The 18,069-nt window shown below is 46.1% G+C and overlaps 1 protein-coding gene across 1 annotated transcript; it reads right to left on the bottom strand.

Annotated features, from left to right (window-relative positions):
- Positions 1-1,002: 1,002 nt before the first annotated feature.
- rhpn1 (rhophilin, Rho GTPase binding protein 1) lies at positions 1,003-17,860 on the bottom strand. Its single transcript, XM_061078593.1, has 16 exons — positions 17,841-17,860; positions 17,547-17,628; positions 14,674-14,789; positions 9,837-9,965; positions 8,456-8,531; positions 8,106-8,183; positions 7,797-7,921; positions 7,488-7,654; positions 6,290-6,477; positions 4,590-4,746; positions 4,355-4,501; positions 4,058-4,252; positions 3,646-3,722; positions 2,827-2,973; positions 1,686-1,838; positions 1,003-1,592 (listed from the first exon to the last, which is right to left on the bottom strand). The coding sequence occupies exons 1-16, from the start codon at positions 17,858-17,860 to the stop codon at positions 1,380-1,382; spliced, it is 2,070 nt and encodes a 689-aa protein (XP_060934576.1). The 3' UTR covers positions 1,003-1,379.
- Positions 17,861-18,069: the final 209 nt, after the last annotated feature.

Genomic DNA, 18,069 nt, shown 5'->3' with positions numbered 1-18,069 from the left:
CTGATAACAGATTCATTTGTTTCCTTTAAATCAAAATAGGTTTTCATGATTATGTTAATTAAAATGTTCACCTCTGGCTCACGTACTCATGACTATAAACCCCCATGGCACGAGCATTGTACAGACACACACACACGCATCATCCACTTAACAATAATGTGCTACAGTTTTCACTTTTTAAATTCTAGTCGTATCAAAATCGTACAAAAACAATGTTAATCAAAAGACACATTTCTCCTCTAACGTCCTGTACAGATCTACTGAATTATCTGTGACGTGCAGAAGTTTAACAACGACCTGCTCATCACAGAAACTCTACGTTTCACAGTTTATTTCATCTACTCCACCGCGCTCCGTGGTTCATGTTCACTATTGCAACATCGGGTCACAGCTCCGGCACGATAACACTTTTCCTTTTCAATATTCACACTCTGCTAAAACACAAGCTACAACACATGAGGTCCAAACCTCTGAAGTGCTTTGAATTCATCCAGGAACGACTAAACTAAAACATAATGAAGCCCAACTTTATACTTTAGTGTTAAAGTATCAGAGGATGAACTGATTCAAATCCATCAGATACGTTTGTGTAGCACTTCGATGGTTAAACTGACTGTCACAGTTTTCCTGTCGCCTCGGAAACCACTTTGGGAAAAAGTATAAGACACAAGAAATCTGCAACAATACATTCTTTTATGTAAAAGTTGAGTGATGTGTCTCATCTGTGCTGATTCCTGAGCGAGCAATTTGAGATTTTCAGCCTCTAAAAATATATTTATCAAGCATTTACATTTTGAAGAGAAATTATATGCAAGGGAAAGAAAATCTATTCTGTGCTCACTAAAGGAATTTGCCTGTTTACTATTAAAAACTGTCAGGATGTTAGAATCCTTCAGACTTCATGCTGGGCTCTAATACTGTTGAATCACATGTTGCTCCACATGATCAGTCAAAGGGAATCAGGGAGTTGAACGAGAGCTTAAGACTCAAAGGTTTGTTCAGAGAGAGAGAAGAGTAACTGCAGACGTGTTTAGTCTTTAGATGAGACTGTGGAAAAGTTTGTGGCAAAACTCTTCCCTCTTATTATCAAGTCCACCTCGCTGCGTCTTCTAGCCACGCCCCCTCGTGTTTAATCCAGCTTGGAACACATCAGTGCTGCACAGTGATTAGCACAATGCTACATGCTACAAGGTTTTCTACCTGGTACGTTTCCATCCGTGTGTTTGATCGGCCGACAAAGTTGCCAGACGCATCAACCTGTGCTACAGCAAAGTGTGAGGCGACAGGAAACAGTTCCTGCTCCGGCTCCTAAGCTCCGCCTCCGTGGTACCGTGTGCTCGCTGCTGTGACTCCCTGAGTGGATCCTCTGAGGTCACGTCTCAGTACATGGCCTCCGTGTCTCTGATGCTGCCGAACGACAAACTGAAAGTGCTTCCCAGTCTCTTGGAGACGCCGTCGCCCTCTCTCTTCTTCTTCCTGTTCCAGTTCAGTAGGGAGGCGGAGCTCTGGCCCTTAGCCCCACCCAGCAGACGCTGCCGGGCGTTTTCTTTGTCGCTGCCGTGGGACAGCATGACGGCCCTCCTCTCCACCTGCTCACACACACACACACACACACATTCAGGTCACTGAACAGGTAAACGCCCACTGACCTCCCCCCCCCCCCACACACTTCACCCTCAAGTCACCTGTGTGTCATGTGAGTGTAGCGTGACCACGCTGAGCTCCACCCTCCGGTCGCTGCAGCTCTTCAGCATCTGGACCACCTCGCTGTGTTTGGCCCATTTACAGTCGTCACCGTCCACGGCCACGATGTAGTCTCCTTCCCTGAGGCCGGCCTCCTGCAGGACACCAGAGGAAACACTGAGGATCTACACAAGGACTCACTGGAGGTTCTCTCTACTGCACCCGACCGCTGGGTGGATGTTAGTGATGTGTCGGTCGTGAACGATTCGTTCACTATGAACGAATCCTTACAAAGACTCGGGAGTAACGAGTCCTCTCAATGAGAGATTCGTTCATTTTCTTGTGGCTGCGCATCGGGACTGTTCCATAGGCTCAGTCAAGGAAGCAGAAATGATTCGTTCATTTCCCGACTGGGTCTTCGGGTACGAGTCTTTGGATCATTTTTCACGTGACCTGCATTGGCTCAGTAGAGGAGCGCTGGAGCTGGAGCGAGGGGCGTTCACTGTCTCCCGGAGAAATGAACACTCTGTGTTTTTAGTATAGAAAGACGTGAATTATATTCGTTCACAAGTCATAATGACTGGTTTTGTTATTTTCACTTTACATTAACACTTACAGTTTAGTGCAGTGTAATTGTTTGCCGTGATAATTAAATGCCAGTATGATAATAAATGACAATTTCAAACCATACAAACTGTAATGTTGTACTGTATTTAATAGGTTTACTTTAAAAAATATGATCTGCAGTAAACTGTAAGTGTAAATAACAAAACCAGTCATTATGACTTGGGAACGAATATAATTTACGTCTTTCTATACTAAAAACACAGAGTGTTAATTTCTCCGGGAGACAGTGAACGCCCCTCGCTCCAGCTCCAGTGCTCCTCTACTGAGCCAATGCAGGTCACGTGATAAATGATCCAAAGACTCGTACCCGAAGACCCAGTAGGGAAGTGAACGAATCATTTCTGCTTCCTTGACTGAGCCTATGGAACAGTCCCGTTGCGCAGCCCCCCCCCCCCCCCCCCCGTTGAAATGAACGAGTGACTCGAAAAAAGATTCCTTCCTTTTACTGAACGAGATTCAAAGAACCGGGTCGGTAAAAAGATCCGAACTTCCAATCACTAGTGGATGTGGTCATACCGCTGCACAGCCTCCGGGCACCACTCCGGCCACCAGGACGGGGGAGTCTCCTCTCAGCGTGAGGCCCAGCCCCCCCTCTCTCCTCTGCAGGCTGACGAGTCGCACCGGGCCCCAGCGAGCACGAGCACAGAACACCGACAGAGGCCCCTGCGGCACAGAGAGGAGTCAGCTTCTACTCATTCACTTCACTGTCTGGAGCAGGGGTTTTCAACTTGTTTTGTCCCAGGGACCATTCTGACTAGAGGGTACTCCGTGGCCCACTGATGTGCCTACGTGTGTGTGTGTGTGTGTGTGTGTGCATGTGAATAGAAGGAAGTTTTAACATTTGGTTTTCCATGTTGGTTTTATTTAAAAACCTCAAACAAATCTAGAAAAATCTGTGTAAAAACAACAAAAACGGTTAATTTTCAATGCTTAAGAATTGGAAACAAAATTTAAATTCAGTTTGTAGTTGTACCGCATCTCAGAACCATATGTACATTAATATATAATGTTCATGACTTAAATGTACAGACATGCAGCTGAACGTTAAAGTAACGGTGATCAATAACAATCATCATAAACTGGGGCTACAACTGAAGAGGGAAGATGACAAAGTAATGATAATCATACAATATAACACAAACAATTGAGGCCTACTTAAGTTTAACCTCATGATCACCAGCACCTATATATTATTTTAGGCATATTTTTCTCATTTTTTTAATCTGGAAATGTGTAGAAATATCACAGTGAATTTCGCGGACAATGCCGGGCAATGCCGTCCCCCCGGTTGAAAAACCCCTGATCTGGAGGATATTCACCCGCTGAGGAGCTTACCAGTCTCTGGAAGATGTCAGTGACTTGGACTGTGGAGAAGTTGGTTGGAGTGATGTCTGGTTTCTGGTGAGTTTGAGCTGAAGACGACAGAAACCAAATATCAATCAATCAATCAATCAATCAATCAAATTTTATTTGTATAGCCCACATTCACAAATCACAATTCATCTCATGGGGCTTTAACATGGTGAGACATCCTCTGTCCTTAACCCTCAACAAGAGTCAGGAAAAACTACTAAAAACCCTTTTAACAGGTAAAAATATGTAGAAACCTCAGAGAGACACATGTGAGGATCCGTCTCCCAGGACGGACACAAGTGACACAGATGTCAAGTGTAAGAAAACATCATCGGGATTAAAAAATGTATCACCGACTGTCCTGTCATCACATGTTGAGTGTAACTGGTCTTACACTGAATCTCTGGAGCCTCTGCGGTTTCGTCAAAGTCGTCCTCTCTGTCCAGCTCTGAGTATTTGTCCAAAGAGCGTTTGTGTGTGAGGGACAAGACGTCCTGCAGGATGTCCATCTTCCTCAGGATCTTACACAGGCCGTGGACACGCATGGCCTCCTCGTGTCGGATCACCGCACGCCGCAGGTGAGCTTTACCTGGAAGCAGATCATTATTTACTCTTTTTGAATAGCATAACTTAAAATGATATCTTATGTAAACGTGTTTTATTCCCGTTCTGCTGCTTCACATGAACTCACCGAGCTTCCGTCTCTTCTCAGGGTCTCGTAGAATGAGGCTGAGTGAGGGTCCGACAGGAGCGCTGACGTAGAACTGGAGGAAAGCCGTCTCTGCTTCCTCGTGCTGCTGCTGCTGCCTCTCCTCCTTCTCCTCTTCCTCAGCAGACGCTACAGAACCAGACACATCAGGTTCAAACATACTCTCAAGTGATCAACACGACACAAACACAAACTGGATTCATTTGTTTTTACTCACACATGTGGTCACAGAGTGCGACAGCAGTGTAGTAGTGAGAGAGAGCGCGGAAGTGTTCAGATTTGACCTGAACCATGGACGCCCACGAGAAAGGGACGTAGTCCTTCATCAGAGGCTGAGTCATGGTCTGCTGCACCAACAGGTAGACGTCCGACACCTGGAGGAGACACAGGAGACACACAGGAGACACACAGGAGGAGACACACAGGAGACATACGGGAGACACGCAGGAGACACACAGGAGACACACAGGAGGAGACGCGCAGGAGACACACAGGAGACACGCAGGAGACACGCAGGAGACACGCAGGAGATACGCAGGAGACACACAGGAGACACACAGGAGACACACAGGAGACACACGGGAACAGGAGACACGCAGGAGACAAACAGGAGACAAACAGGAGACACACAGGAGACACACAGGATACACAAAGGAGACACACAGGATACACAGAGGAGACACACAGGAGACACACAGGAGATACACAGGAGACACACAGGAACAGGAGACACACATGAGACACACATGAGACACACAGGAGACACACAGGAGACACACAGGAGACACACAGGACACACAGGAGACACGCAGGAGACACACAGGAGACAAACAGGAGACACACAGGAGATACGCAGGAGACACACAGGAGACACACAGGAGACACACAGGAGATACGCAGGAGACACACAGGAGACACACAGGAGACACACAGGACACACAGGAGACACGCAGGAGACACACAGGAGATACACAGGAGATACGCAGGAGACACACAGGAGACACACAGGAGACACACAGGACACACAGGAGACACACAGGAGACACACAGGAGATACACAGGAGATACGCAGGAGACACACAGGAGACACACAGGAGACACACAGGACACACAGGAGACACGCAGGAGACACACAGGAGATACACAGGAGACACACAGGAACAGGAGACACACAGGAGACACACAGGAGATACACAGGAGACACACAGGAACAGGAGACACACAGGAGACACGCAGGAGACACACAGGAGACACACAGGAGATACGCAGGAGACACACAGGAGACACACAGGAGACACACAGGAGACACGCAGGAGACAGGCAGGAGACACACAGGAGACACACAGGAGACACGTAGGAGACACATAGGAGACACGCAGGAGACACACAGGAGACACACAGGAGACACGTAGGAGACACACAGGAGACACACAGGAGACACACAAAGAGACACGCAGGAGGCACACAGGAGACACACAGGAGACACACAGGAGACACGCAGGAGACACACAGGAGACACACAGGAGACACAGAGGAGACACACAGAGGACACGCAGGAGACACACAGGAGACACGCAGGAGACAAACAGGAGACACACAGGAGACACACAGGAGACACACAGGAGACACACAGGAGACACGTAGGAGACACGTAGGAGACACGTAGGAGACACGTAGGAGACACACAGGAGACACACAGGAGACACACAGTAGACACACAGGAGACACGTAGGAGACACACAGGAGACACAGGAGACACGCAGAGGACACGCAGGAGACACACAGTAGACACACAGGAGACACGTAGGAGACACACAGGACACACAAGAGACACACAGGAGACACACAGGAGACACACAGTTAGCACCGCAGCACATCTACAGTAGCATCACAGACCAACCAGACGTGATCACTCACCCGAGCAGCTTCCTGTGCGAGGCGGAGCTGGGACGTGAAGTGTGCGTCTCGCGTCGTGAGCGTGACGCGCTCGAAGATGCACTCCTGCACCTGGGCGACCATCAGCCGGACCAGCATGCAAAGCGACGGGCCGCTCATGTCCAGACTCGGAGCGTTGGAGAAATTCTCCTTCAGGTAATTAAATGCACCTAAACACACAGAAGGGAAATGAAATAAAGGATCAAATATCTGCTTTACAATCATAATCAGTATATTTATCAGTCGAATTTGATTCTAGATAAAGATGACTCTGTTGATATCCACATGTTAGATATAAATACACTATTATCATAAAGCTGTGCACTTTGAATTCACTCATGCAACCAGAAAAACACCACAACAGCTGATGGATCAGTCAGAGAATCAATAATGATTTTGATCAACTTTTCATTTTCAGAAATAAATCGACCAAAACCTCAAATGATATCTAATTTCAGTTTTTTCAAAGGTGGAGAATCTCTTCTTAGATCTGTGGATATCATTGCAATTTTAATTTTAAGTTTGAGTTTGTTGAGTAAGAGGTTTAAAGATCTGGAAAGTTTTACGTTTTAAGCTTTTATCAACCCCTGAAAATGTTCCACCAATGAATCTTGAATTGTCTGCAGCAGCTGACATCTGGGTTCTCTCACGTTCAGACCCACTGGATCATTTCTGGAGTTTATCCAGAGCTCAGTGCAGGTCTGAAAGCAGCTGTGTGTTATACAATTTAACTCTGAATAACGACCAACAGGATAAAAAATGATTCGTTTCAGCCCTAGATTAAATAAATTCAATATGAGTGAACAGAACTACGATTAGACTCAGAAGGTGAACAGGTTCAACTGTGATAGATTGGACACAATGCATCTGTTATTGCGTGGAACCCAGTTGTGTGTGATAGTTTTCGAGTCTGGTCTCATGTACAGCTGACTTCTCCTGCAATGACTGTAACTGCTAGTTGACTTGGCCATAGTATTTTATTGACAAATTGTTTTATACCTTGTATTACTGTGTATATATATATGCATATTTATTTCATTCCTATTTATTCAATGTATTAACTTTTAATGTATCAACTTTTTTATTGTACCCTCGGCACCATTGAAAATGAGGGTCTTATCCCTCAATGTGTCTTCCGAGGCTTAAATAAATATTCAATCAAATTGTGTTGTTTCGGTACCTGCGGCTCTCTGGAAGGCATCGATCGCCCGGTCGATCCCAGCGGCTGCAGAGCGGTCCTGCCGCGCTCCGATCTGCGTGAACAAGGCGCCGATGTTGAACAACACGCTTCCTTTCTCGAAGGCCAGCGCTCGCTGACAGGAGGGGACGCCGGTCAGAGAGTCGTACCTGAGAGAGAACCACAGTGAACTCCATGATTGAGCTGTTTTGTCTAGCACCACTTTACTTCATGTCTTTATCATTCTAAAGATGCCTGGTACCAACTCCTGAATGGAAACCATGCTGACTAACAGAAGTGTTTGTGTCCTACCAGTGGAAGTGGACTCCGAGGTTCCTGAGTGGAGGAAAGAAGCGCTGGTCCAGGTAGTACAGCTGGTTGTAGTACTCCATCAGCAGCTCCAGCCCGGCCTGGTTCCGACTGGGAGTCCGCATGGCCTGAGCACAGAGGACAGAGAAACCTCTTACCTCACAGACAGACTCGGAGACCTGTTACACAATGTTCTCTTTTACCACTGCCAGGAGCTAAATCGATTTCCCACAACTATGTTAATAAAAGAATCTCATATTGAAGTAGATGAGTGTTTGTTCTGAACAAAGTCATATGAGGGACTTTATGAACCTGTCTGAGCTCCATAAGCTCTCTGATCTCCTGGTCGTACAGAGAGCTGTCCTCTCCGTAGTGCTCGCAGATGAAGTCCTGTGGGGGGGGACAGAGCCGGCAGGAGGAGAAGTCAGTTTCACATGTGGCCTCACATGTCCTCATTTCACAGTGTGCACACAAACAGATGCTCCTCTACAGCAGAAATGTACAAGACACAAACCACTAGATTATGAAAACAAGCTGCTATAAATCAGTGTCAGTTTAGACTACTGCATGTTCCTGAGCCGGGAGGTTTCCTGAGATGTCGTGTTCACAAGAATGAGATGGACAGACAAGGGGGGGGGGAATGTACAAGATGCTGTTTTCACCTGGATGGAAACTGTGAAGTCCACCTCTTTGGTTTCCTTTAGGCCGAGAGGGATCATGGGAACGTTGACAGCCTCACTGTGAAAAGAAAGAAATACAGAATGTGGTTGTAATCTGTCACCAATGTAAACACACACACACACACACACACACACACACACACACACACACACACACACACACACACACACACACACACACACACACACACACACACACACACACACACACACAGAGTGCTGGTTTCTAATATGCCTTGATTATATAACACTGTTCTCAAAGTCCAATATATTTGAGGTGCTTTAACGAACCCTTTACATTTTATGAGGTTACCCAAATATCAATTTGTGAAGTAAAATAAATTGATATTATATTAAAGGTGTTCCATGTCCCTCCCTGTAAGAAACTGTCATGAAGCTCCTGCAGGAACCTTTGAGGGTTCCACTGAGAACCCCGGTCACGGTTCCTGGAGGAACCCTGTTTATTAAGAGCGAGTCCACAAGCACCTTGAAGGTTCTCAGAGGAACCCAGGTCCTGTGGTTTTCTGAGGTTATCTAATGACAACACCATCTGCTTATCTTCAACGCAGCAGGACTCCATCCTGCTAATAAGCAAAGCTAAAGCCAAGTATTAACCTCACGCCCGGGCTCCCTCCCCTCCCCCACACCCGCCTCCTCTCGTTGACCATGAACACAAACACTCACACACTCACACACACTCACAAACTCACACACACTCACACACTCACACACACTAATCAGGGGGTTTATCCCTCCCATGACCCCGGGCTGCACTGGGGGAAATCTCTGAGCTGTTGTGTGTGTTTGTATGCGTAAGACAAAATGTCAGCACATCTTGAGTGAAGCTCTACAGGTGACATCCATACAACCATGTTCTCATTTGAAAACAGCTTTTTCAAACTAAAACGTTCTCTGTCCACATGAGTGTTTTTATCACTTTTAATCCCCGTCCATTCTAACACCTGAAAACACACATCACATGATTATCTTATCTCCTCCACATGTAAATCACTGTAAAATGCAGTTGTTAGTTGTTAGCAAAGACAACAGGGTCAGTAACACATGCAATGTTTCTCCATGTTGTTCTACACCGGTAACTAAGGCTGAGGCTGGTGGTTTTCATCAGGAAGGGGGTCATGTGACAGGAGCCTGACGAATCAGTGAAGGCTACATCATGACCCAAAAGGTTTGAGTTTTTTCAGCCTAAAACAGGGACGGCTCTAAATCTCAGGAGGAGTGTGGACTCCAGGTGGATCCACAGCACAGCTCATGCTTTCGGATGTCGCCTCATTCTACACAACACAAAGTTTTTACCCTCAAACTGAGATCTAGACCACATCCTGTGTGGGTCCGGGCTGTGTACCTGTCGGTCTGGTACGCCTCCATGTTGCTGTTGAGCTCCTCCAGTTCTTCCTTCAGCAGCTGCAGGTTGGAGTTGACGAAGCTGAGCTCCATAGCAACGGTCTCCCTCACCTTGTTGTTGGTCGTCGCCCTTCACAATAAAAGAAGAAGACATCGTCCGTCAGTGTCAGTGACGTCTGTGAAATGTTTTTGTAGTTTATGTAATTGAGTTTCAGAAGAGTCGCACAACAAGGCTAAAAGAGAAACAATTGTGTTAGGGTGTGAACGTTGTTACACATCTCACCAACACCACAAACACACAAAGCTTTGGACTTGTCTTTCTCAATAAAAGTACTCTATGCATCATCATCTCTCCACCTCCTCCATCATCCTCTGTTCAGTCCAAGACTCTCAAACACAAGGATGGGGGGGAAGGTTGTTGTATTTATCTCGGGGGGGGTGCTGAGTACTCAATGTTCCTCTGAGGCATCACTCGGTTACCATGGTAACTAATGACAAACACTTCCTGGAAGAGCGCACAAAACAGGGAGCATGAGTAACTCTGACAAACTTTTAAAAAAGACGAGATCACAAAAACAAAAGAGGGATTTCAGCGAAGCAGCATAAATAGAAACGAGCGAGAGTTTTTCTTCATTTGGAAACTAAAAGTAAAATTAAAGGTCACGGTGCTGAGTCATCAGATGCATCAACAGCTGGAGGATTCAGGGAGGAAAAGTCAACAGAAACTGTCGGAGGCAAAGCCGAGATTAAAGAATGCAACACTCCTCTTTGTGTGTAAAGAAGAAACAGATCCGTCATGTTTCCTTCAGTCTGTTTCACCTGAGTCCTGACCCGCTGATCTGTGGACAAACTGTTTTCTTTTTGACCTCTGTCACTTTCTGAAGGTAAATTCAAACCTGTTCTTTCTACCTCTGCCAGGGAGGTCATGGCCCCTGTCTGTCCGTTAGCTGGTTGTCTGTACGTCAGCAGGATTACACAAAAGCTACTGGACGGACCAGGAGGAAGGAAGTGGGTCAGGAAAGAACTGATTAAAGTTGGTGTGGATCCGGATCCTGGATTTTGTCTTTATCACTCAGTTTCTCTAACATTGTGAGAAGGATGTTTTTCAACAGTTTCACTGATTTCTCACAGAATGATTCATGGATCTTGATGAATGAATCTGACATTTATGAGTGTGTGAAGTTTGGTTCATCTTCATTGAGTTCGAGGGGCTGCTGAGTCTGGTCGGAGGTGTGAACTCTACTCAGGACCAGTCTAGTTAAGTGTGTATGTACTAATACTTCTGGTTAGAGTTGTTAAAACTATGATGATCAACTGAACACACAAAACTTTATGGACATGACCAGAAAAAGTGAAACTGCAGAGTACAGACTCTCCTTATTGGTTATTTAAAAATAACTTTTTCTTTATTCTCACAGTAGCCTACTATGATTTTATTCTCTTGTTATAACAACTTTTTTTCTCATTAAATTATGACTTTACTCTCACATTCTTGTTATATTTCAACTTTATTTATTATTTCTTGAACTCTAGCATGCCCGTAACACTCGGTTGAACCTTTGAGCTCCTTTTGAAGGATCTGTCCAGTTCGACCATTTTACATTCACCTCTCACTTCCACCTGGTTTCACACACACTCACCCACACACACACATACACACACACACACACACACTCACATGCACACACACACAGACCTACATCTAGGATCAAGCCAAGGACAATCTGATTAGTCAGCTTTAACTGGGCAACCAATTATCCCCTCCACACACACCTACTTGCACGCACAACATTCTGCAGCTTTTGATCAAAATAAAAACAAATCTCTATTAGTAGAAAACAGGAAGCTGGTGATCATAGTTCAATAAAAAACAAACTAACTGACGGAGACCAGGATTTAACTGAGGGACACAATGTGACGTCTCCATCGACCAATCACAACCCATCCTTCATCAATCATTAGCATCGCCTCCCCCCCCTCAGCACCCACACCACGACCCAGTTCCACAACAGGTTCACAGGGAGTGAAACATAGAGGGAGGAGTTTCTGTGTGTCAGTATGTAGGTGTGTGTCTGTGTGTGTGTCAGTATGTGTGTCTGTGTGTGTCAGTATGTGTGTGTTTGTGTGTGGGCTATTCCAGTTGACCGGAAAAGGGGGAGGACAAAAAAAAGAGAAAGGTCTGACGGTGCCAGACAAATAAGTGGGGGATGAGGCTGCCGGGGGCCTGGCTGCATGGGAACAGGACGGGAGGCGGACACAAAGCCAGCTGATTACAGGCCGCCAGCCTGCGGGGGGGTCCTCTTTGTCTCCGTGCCCCCCCGTCCCCACAGAAAGGGCACGAGCACTGGTTTTATTTCCCCTGAACTGAGTCATCACCTTTTAGGATAAACAGCCTGAAACCGGTCAGACATGGAGCTGAAGGGAGAAACAGCCACGACCTGTTGAAGAATTAAACCTCAAATACCAATTAGTCCTGTAAACAGCTGATGATCAATCACAACAATTATTATTGAATTAATTATTAAAAAGTTAATTCATAAGACTAGGTTCTTTGAGACGCCCTCTGTGGTCTCTAAATTTGCAGATAATCGAGCGGCAATATACTGCTGGAGACGATGTGGAATGGTTGGCGACCACTCACATATATTTTGGGATTGCCCGATGATGCTTCCTTTCTGGAAGGGGATAAAGAGCGAGATAGATAAAGTTTTGGGAATTAATATACTATTCACCCCAAGTCAGTTTCTTTTCGATCTAAGTCCTGAAGTCATGTACACAAGAGACCAAGAGCACTTGTTACATATACTCTTGATGACTGCTAGGAAAATGGTGACAATAAAATGGTTGAATCCACAGCCACCTACAGTGGAAACAGAAGCTGAGGGAGGTGTATGGAATGGAGGCTTTAACGGCTCAATTACAATTAAGGTCTGATGTTTCTGTGAGGAGGTGGCTTCCTATTGCAGGATACCTCTCTAACTGAGGGGAATCCTGTGGTACGATGGAATGTCTTAACTGTCCATTTATTTACTTATTTATTTATTATTTTTAACTAATCAGTCTGTCATATATAATTTGTGATGTTGTCAAGGAATGTTTGTGTTTCTCCAGATCCAGGTTCTCAGATGTGAGATTTTCTTCTACTGTGTAACTGCTTCTTTTGTATTTTTGTGAACTAATAACTTGACTTAACTTAACTTTTCTTGACTGATAGATAACTAATTATGCATCAGTCCAGAAAAAGCAATGTCAAGTCTTACTTAACAAGTATATTGGAGATAAAAAGAAAATAAACTAACTGAGAGACTAAACTCCAATGAAAACAGTTCCTTCGTGGTCGTGGCCCTGCCGCCCATCATCCACCCCCCCCCGAGAAAGATCTTTGTGAAAGTTAATTAGTCGTAGCCAAACAAGTGCTGCGATAATAGTGAGGAGTTGTGTGTTGATCTTATTAGATTCTGACACGGCACTTCTAACGAGGCACAAGCAGCTCCTTGCTTTAATTAAGTGGCTCCTCCCCCTTTACTCCCTCTTTACGAGCGAGCGAGGGAGCTCCAGCTGACCACACTGGTCTCAGACCTGCCACAGCACAAGAGGTGCAGAGAGCAGATGTATGCAGATATATGAAATGTACAGTTTTCAGCATCTCTTACGTCCGAGGGGATTATCAAACATGAACAGTCTGAGAAGACGTTAGGAGGAAAGAAAGGAGAGCGAGTGGAGAAGCTGGGGAGGATAAAGATGATGTTAATGTTCTCAGAGAGAACACTTTGATGTTCTGCCACCGTTTCTTTTTTCATTTCCCTCATTTCTCCACCAATAAAACTCCTCCTGCACGCTGTGTGAATGACAGCCTGCTGCTTCCAGAGCTCAGTTCAGCTCAGTGTGAGTAAATCCCATATTTCCACAAGTATGCAGGGTTTAGTATTGTTATGCATGATTCTCTAAAAAGTACTGAAATGAAAAGAGAGGCACATTACACACAACACAAAGGAGCAGACACATAAACACACACGTTTACACACAGTGAACACAAACAGAGCCATAAAACTGGGTGGTGCTTGTCTGTGTGTGTTTGTGTGTGTGTGCTTGTGTGTGTGTGTTTTCGGGGGGGGGAGTCAGTGATCTCTGACCTTTTCCCACAAATGTGACAGAGCCAACACGTTCACAAAAAGTGGCCGAAACAGAAGAGACAACATCCATCACCACATCTCAGAGAGGAGAGCGTTTTCCTTTTCAATCCTGAAAGAACTTTATAAAGAACGGGTTCATCTTTAAACTTTGTACCAAGCTCTCACTTCTACTACTACTACTACACTCCTTGTGCTGCAGGGGTGTAGGTAGTGAAGATTCTTCCACTCCACATTATAACACTGCACATGTTCTAATGTCACAATAACAGTGACTACAGGGAAGGTGCTGGTAATCCTTTACTCTATAAGTCAGTAACAACATCTAATTGTTAGAGAACTGTGACAAACTACATTCTCTTCATCTCAGCGCTCAGTATTATTGGTCGATCCCCATTTTACTGCATTTAAAGACACTGACTATGTGGATTTTTTTAGAATAAACGATAAAACACCTAATAAATTAAACATGTTAACATTCAGTGAAATTGATTTTCAAAGACAATTAAAAAAGTCAAACCAACACTGCCCACAGCAATTTAGTGCTGCACCTTAACCTCAAAGTTTACTGCAGGAAAGGGAAAGTTCCTCAGTAGTTGAGTGAAAATAATTTGATTTCACCAAATTCTATAATGTGTGTCATAGAATCCCAAAGATGTAGCTCATCAGTTCATCAGAAGGAAACCACCCTCTGGAGTCAGACCTCACCTGAACAGGTTCTCTGCTCCGGCCCTCATGCGCATCTCCTTGTTGATCTGCTGGTTGATGCGAGCTCGTCGGTGCTGCAGCTTGCTGCGCTGGGTCTGGGCGAAGGGATCGCAGCCCTGCAGGTGGAGGAGGAGGAAATGGATGAATTCATAAGTTACAGCGACACATGTCAACACATCAAGGTTCATCACAATCTGTAGGATCACATAAGTAATGTTACTGTATATATTGTCTTACTGTATATATTGTTGTTTTGTTTTTATGTACAGTGCACCAACCACACCATGGCAATTTCCAATATATGCAAATATACGTGGCAATAAAAATAATTCTGATTCTGATTCTGAAGACGACAGTGTCATCGATGTTTGTGGACGTCCCATCAAACCCAAGCTGGACATCCCAGAACACCAATCCAGTTGCCTTAATTACTCCAAAATCATTCTGTTCATGTCAAATAATGTGATTGTTTGGGCCCTTTGCTTCTTTTTTTCAAGCATATTGTAAAATTGTTTCTAACAGAATGCATCTGAATAAGATTTCATATCTACATGTTCCCCCAGAAATACACAGAGATAAATAACATGGATTCTTCAGCAGCTTCGTTCTCAGGATCTATTTGGATCCTTGTTGTAGAAATACAGACTGGACATGAAACTCCCAGAGAGAAACACTTCATGGTGGAGATCAACAGCGTGAAAAGAGTTCTGTCAGAAACCAGAGTGACTGAGAAGAGCAGAGCGTCACGGAAACTGAAGAAGGAAATGATCTGATGTGGTAGAGAAGGAACCGAACCTCCACTCCAGCAGGATCTCGTGTTTTCAGTTTTAAGCATAGCGAGAGACTCACAGTAAGTCGTCCAACTGACCAGGAGTGAAACCAGTGACCTGCTGCTGGAGGCGTGGTCATGAACACATGTGCTACTCGCCCTCGCCATCAGGTCGCTTCAGGATAACAGACCAACCCAGACCAACCCAGACCAACCCAGACCAGACCAACCCAGACCAGACCAGACCAACCCAGACCAGACCAACCCAGACCAACCCAGACCAACCCAGACCAGACCAACCCAGACCAGACCAACCCAGACCAACCCAGACCAGACCAATCCAGACCAACCCAGACCAACCCAGACCAACCCAGACCAACCAAGACCAACCCAGACCAACCCAGACCAGACCAACCCAGACCAACCCAGACCAGACCAACCCAGACCAATCCAGACCAACTCAGACCAACCCAGACCAACTCAGACCAACCCAGACCAGACCAACACAGACCAACCCAGACCAGACCAACCCAGACCGACCCAGACCAGACCAACCCAGACCAACCCAGACCAACCCAGACCAACTCAGACCAACGCAGACCAACCCAGACCAGACCAACCCAGACCAACCCAGACCAGACCAACCCAGACCATGTTTAATAGAGAAGAGACCTGGTGATATGTCAGAGCAGTTTCTCTGCCTGAGGACCTAAAGGCCACTTAGATCTCACTCCAGCAGACGTTGAGTCCACAGCACGTCCACAGCTTCCTGTCCCAATGAGTTCCGATGGAATCGATCACCCGCTGCGCCTCACGTACAGTAACATGACAGATGGAGCCGCTGCACTGTAAACACTCTGAACCAACCCTCTCCTTATCCCTGTAGCCTCCGTCCATCACGTCTCCGCCCGGCAGGAGACAATTTGTTCAGTAAATGGACGTTTATCACTCCCCCCCCCCACCCAGTTATGGTGCTGGTTCCCTCTCACCCAGTGAAGGTGTTGGTTTAGCACGCACACGTCGAGGTAATCCTCAGGGTGCCTGCGTGGATTAGGACTCGGGCCAAGCTCCCACCGCTGCTGCACCATCAGGAGGACGGAGGCCGCTCGACATCTGTGCAGCCGCAGTGTGGACGCACAACTCGTGTGTCAGCAACACAAACAAGTGAACCAACAAACTGCTGCTATCACAGTTATCTTCTCAGTCCAGCAGCAGCAGGACAAGTGCCTTGCTCCAGGGCACAGTGTCTGGGATCGATATTTATTATGACAATAAACTTTTGAATCCTGAATCTTATTTTCCATCCGTGTTTTTCCAACACACCCTCGGTATCTTTACTTAATTCAAAGGAGCAGTCGGACCTGATTAGATCCAGTTCCGTCTTTCAGGACCAATGAGACATGAGACAACCTCTCACACTCACACCTACGGCCAATTAAGAGTCTCCAATTAACCCCAGTCTGCATGGGTTTGGACTGAAGGAGGACAAGGAGCACACGGAGAAATCCCACTCAGACAGACAGTGCTAACCGCTGCTCCACCGTGCCTCCACCGTGCCACCACCAGCGTGATTGCAAAAACTGAAAATGTTCTCACTTCAAGTTTACAGCTTTAAGGATAGATTTAAGTTAAGTTTGGGGTTAGTTACTACTTAAGTAAGTTACAACGCCTATACTTGTACCTCCATCTCTGTGGAGACATTTTAGAGAGTGAGGACGTTCTGGTCCCAACTCTTTCAAAGTCCTGCTTGAGGGTGAGACTTGGTTATGGGCTGAGAATGAGGTTAAAGGGATAGTTCACCCCAAAATGAAAATCCACTCATTATCTACACATCACTATGTCGACGGAGAAGTGTTATTACGCGGTTACGACTTGAATTTTAATGACAACCATTGTGTTGTTTCTGTTGTTTCATTGCGTCTGTAGAAGTGGTTGTGTTAACTTTAATTGGATTCTGCTGCAGAGCTGTTTACCCCTGAAACTCCACAAGTGGTTAATGGAATCAAACACTTCACCCACCCCCCATCATGTGTGTGTGTGTGTGTGTGTGTGTGTGTGTGTGTGTGTGTGTGTGTGTGTGTGTGTGTGTGTGCAGGTGTCCCACCTTCCGGATGCTCCCCTCTGTGGGCAGCGTCATGGGCAGCTCATCGTCTGAGGCTCCGTCTGACAGCGACATGTCCAACTCTCTGTGGACACACACACAGAGACACACACACACACACACACACACACACACACACACACGCACACACACACACACACACACACACACACACACACACACACACACACACACACACACACACACACACACACACACACACAGAGTGGGTTTTCAGCACACACTCCCGTCATGAGCCACGTTCTAACACACACTTGTTGCTGGTGGACCACTCGCCTGGTCGCAGGTTCCTCCATCATGAAGAAGCGCCGTGGGTTCGAGTCCCTGCTACATTCCTCTGATCCGCTTTGCGTGGATTCAACCGCCAGAGGAGGAAAGTTGAGAGAGAGAACAACAACCTGCAGCTTCTCCTCCTCCTCCTTCTTCTTCTTCTCATGACCCTGAGTCCTCCTCCTCCTCCTCCTCCTTCTCCTCCTCCTCCTCCTCCTCTGTTGTTCTCTCTGCT

This window comes from Limanda limanda, chromosome 9, assembly GCF_963576545.1.
Source record: "Limanda limanda chromosome 9, fLimLim1.1, whole genome shotgun sequence".
Lineage (NCBI taxonomy): Eukaryota > Metazoa > Chordata > Actinopteri > Pleuronectiformes > Pleuronectidae > Limanda > Limanda limanda.
The sequence above is the reverse complement of the archived record's forward strand: the minus strand, read 5'-3'. Positions and strand labels throughout refer to the sequence as shown.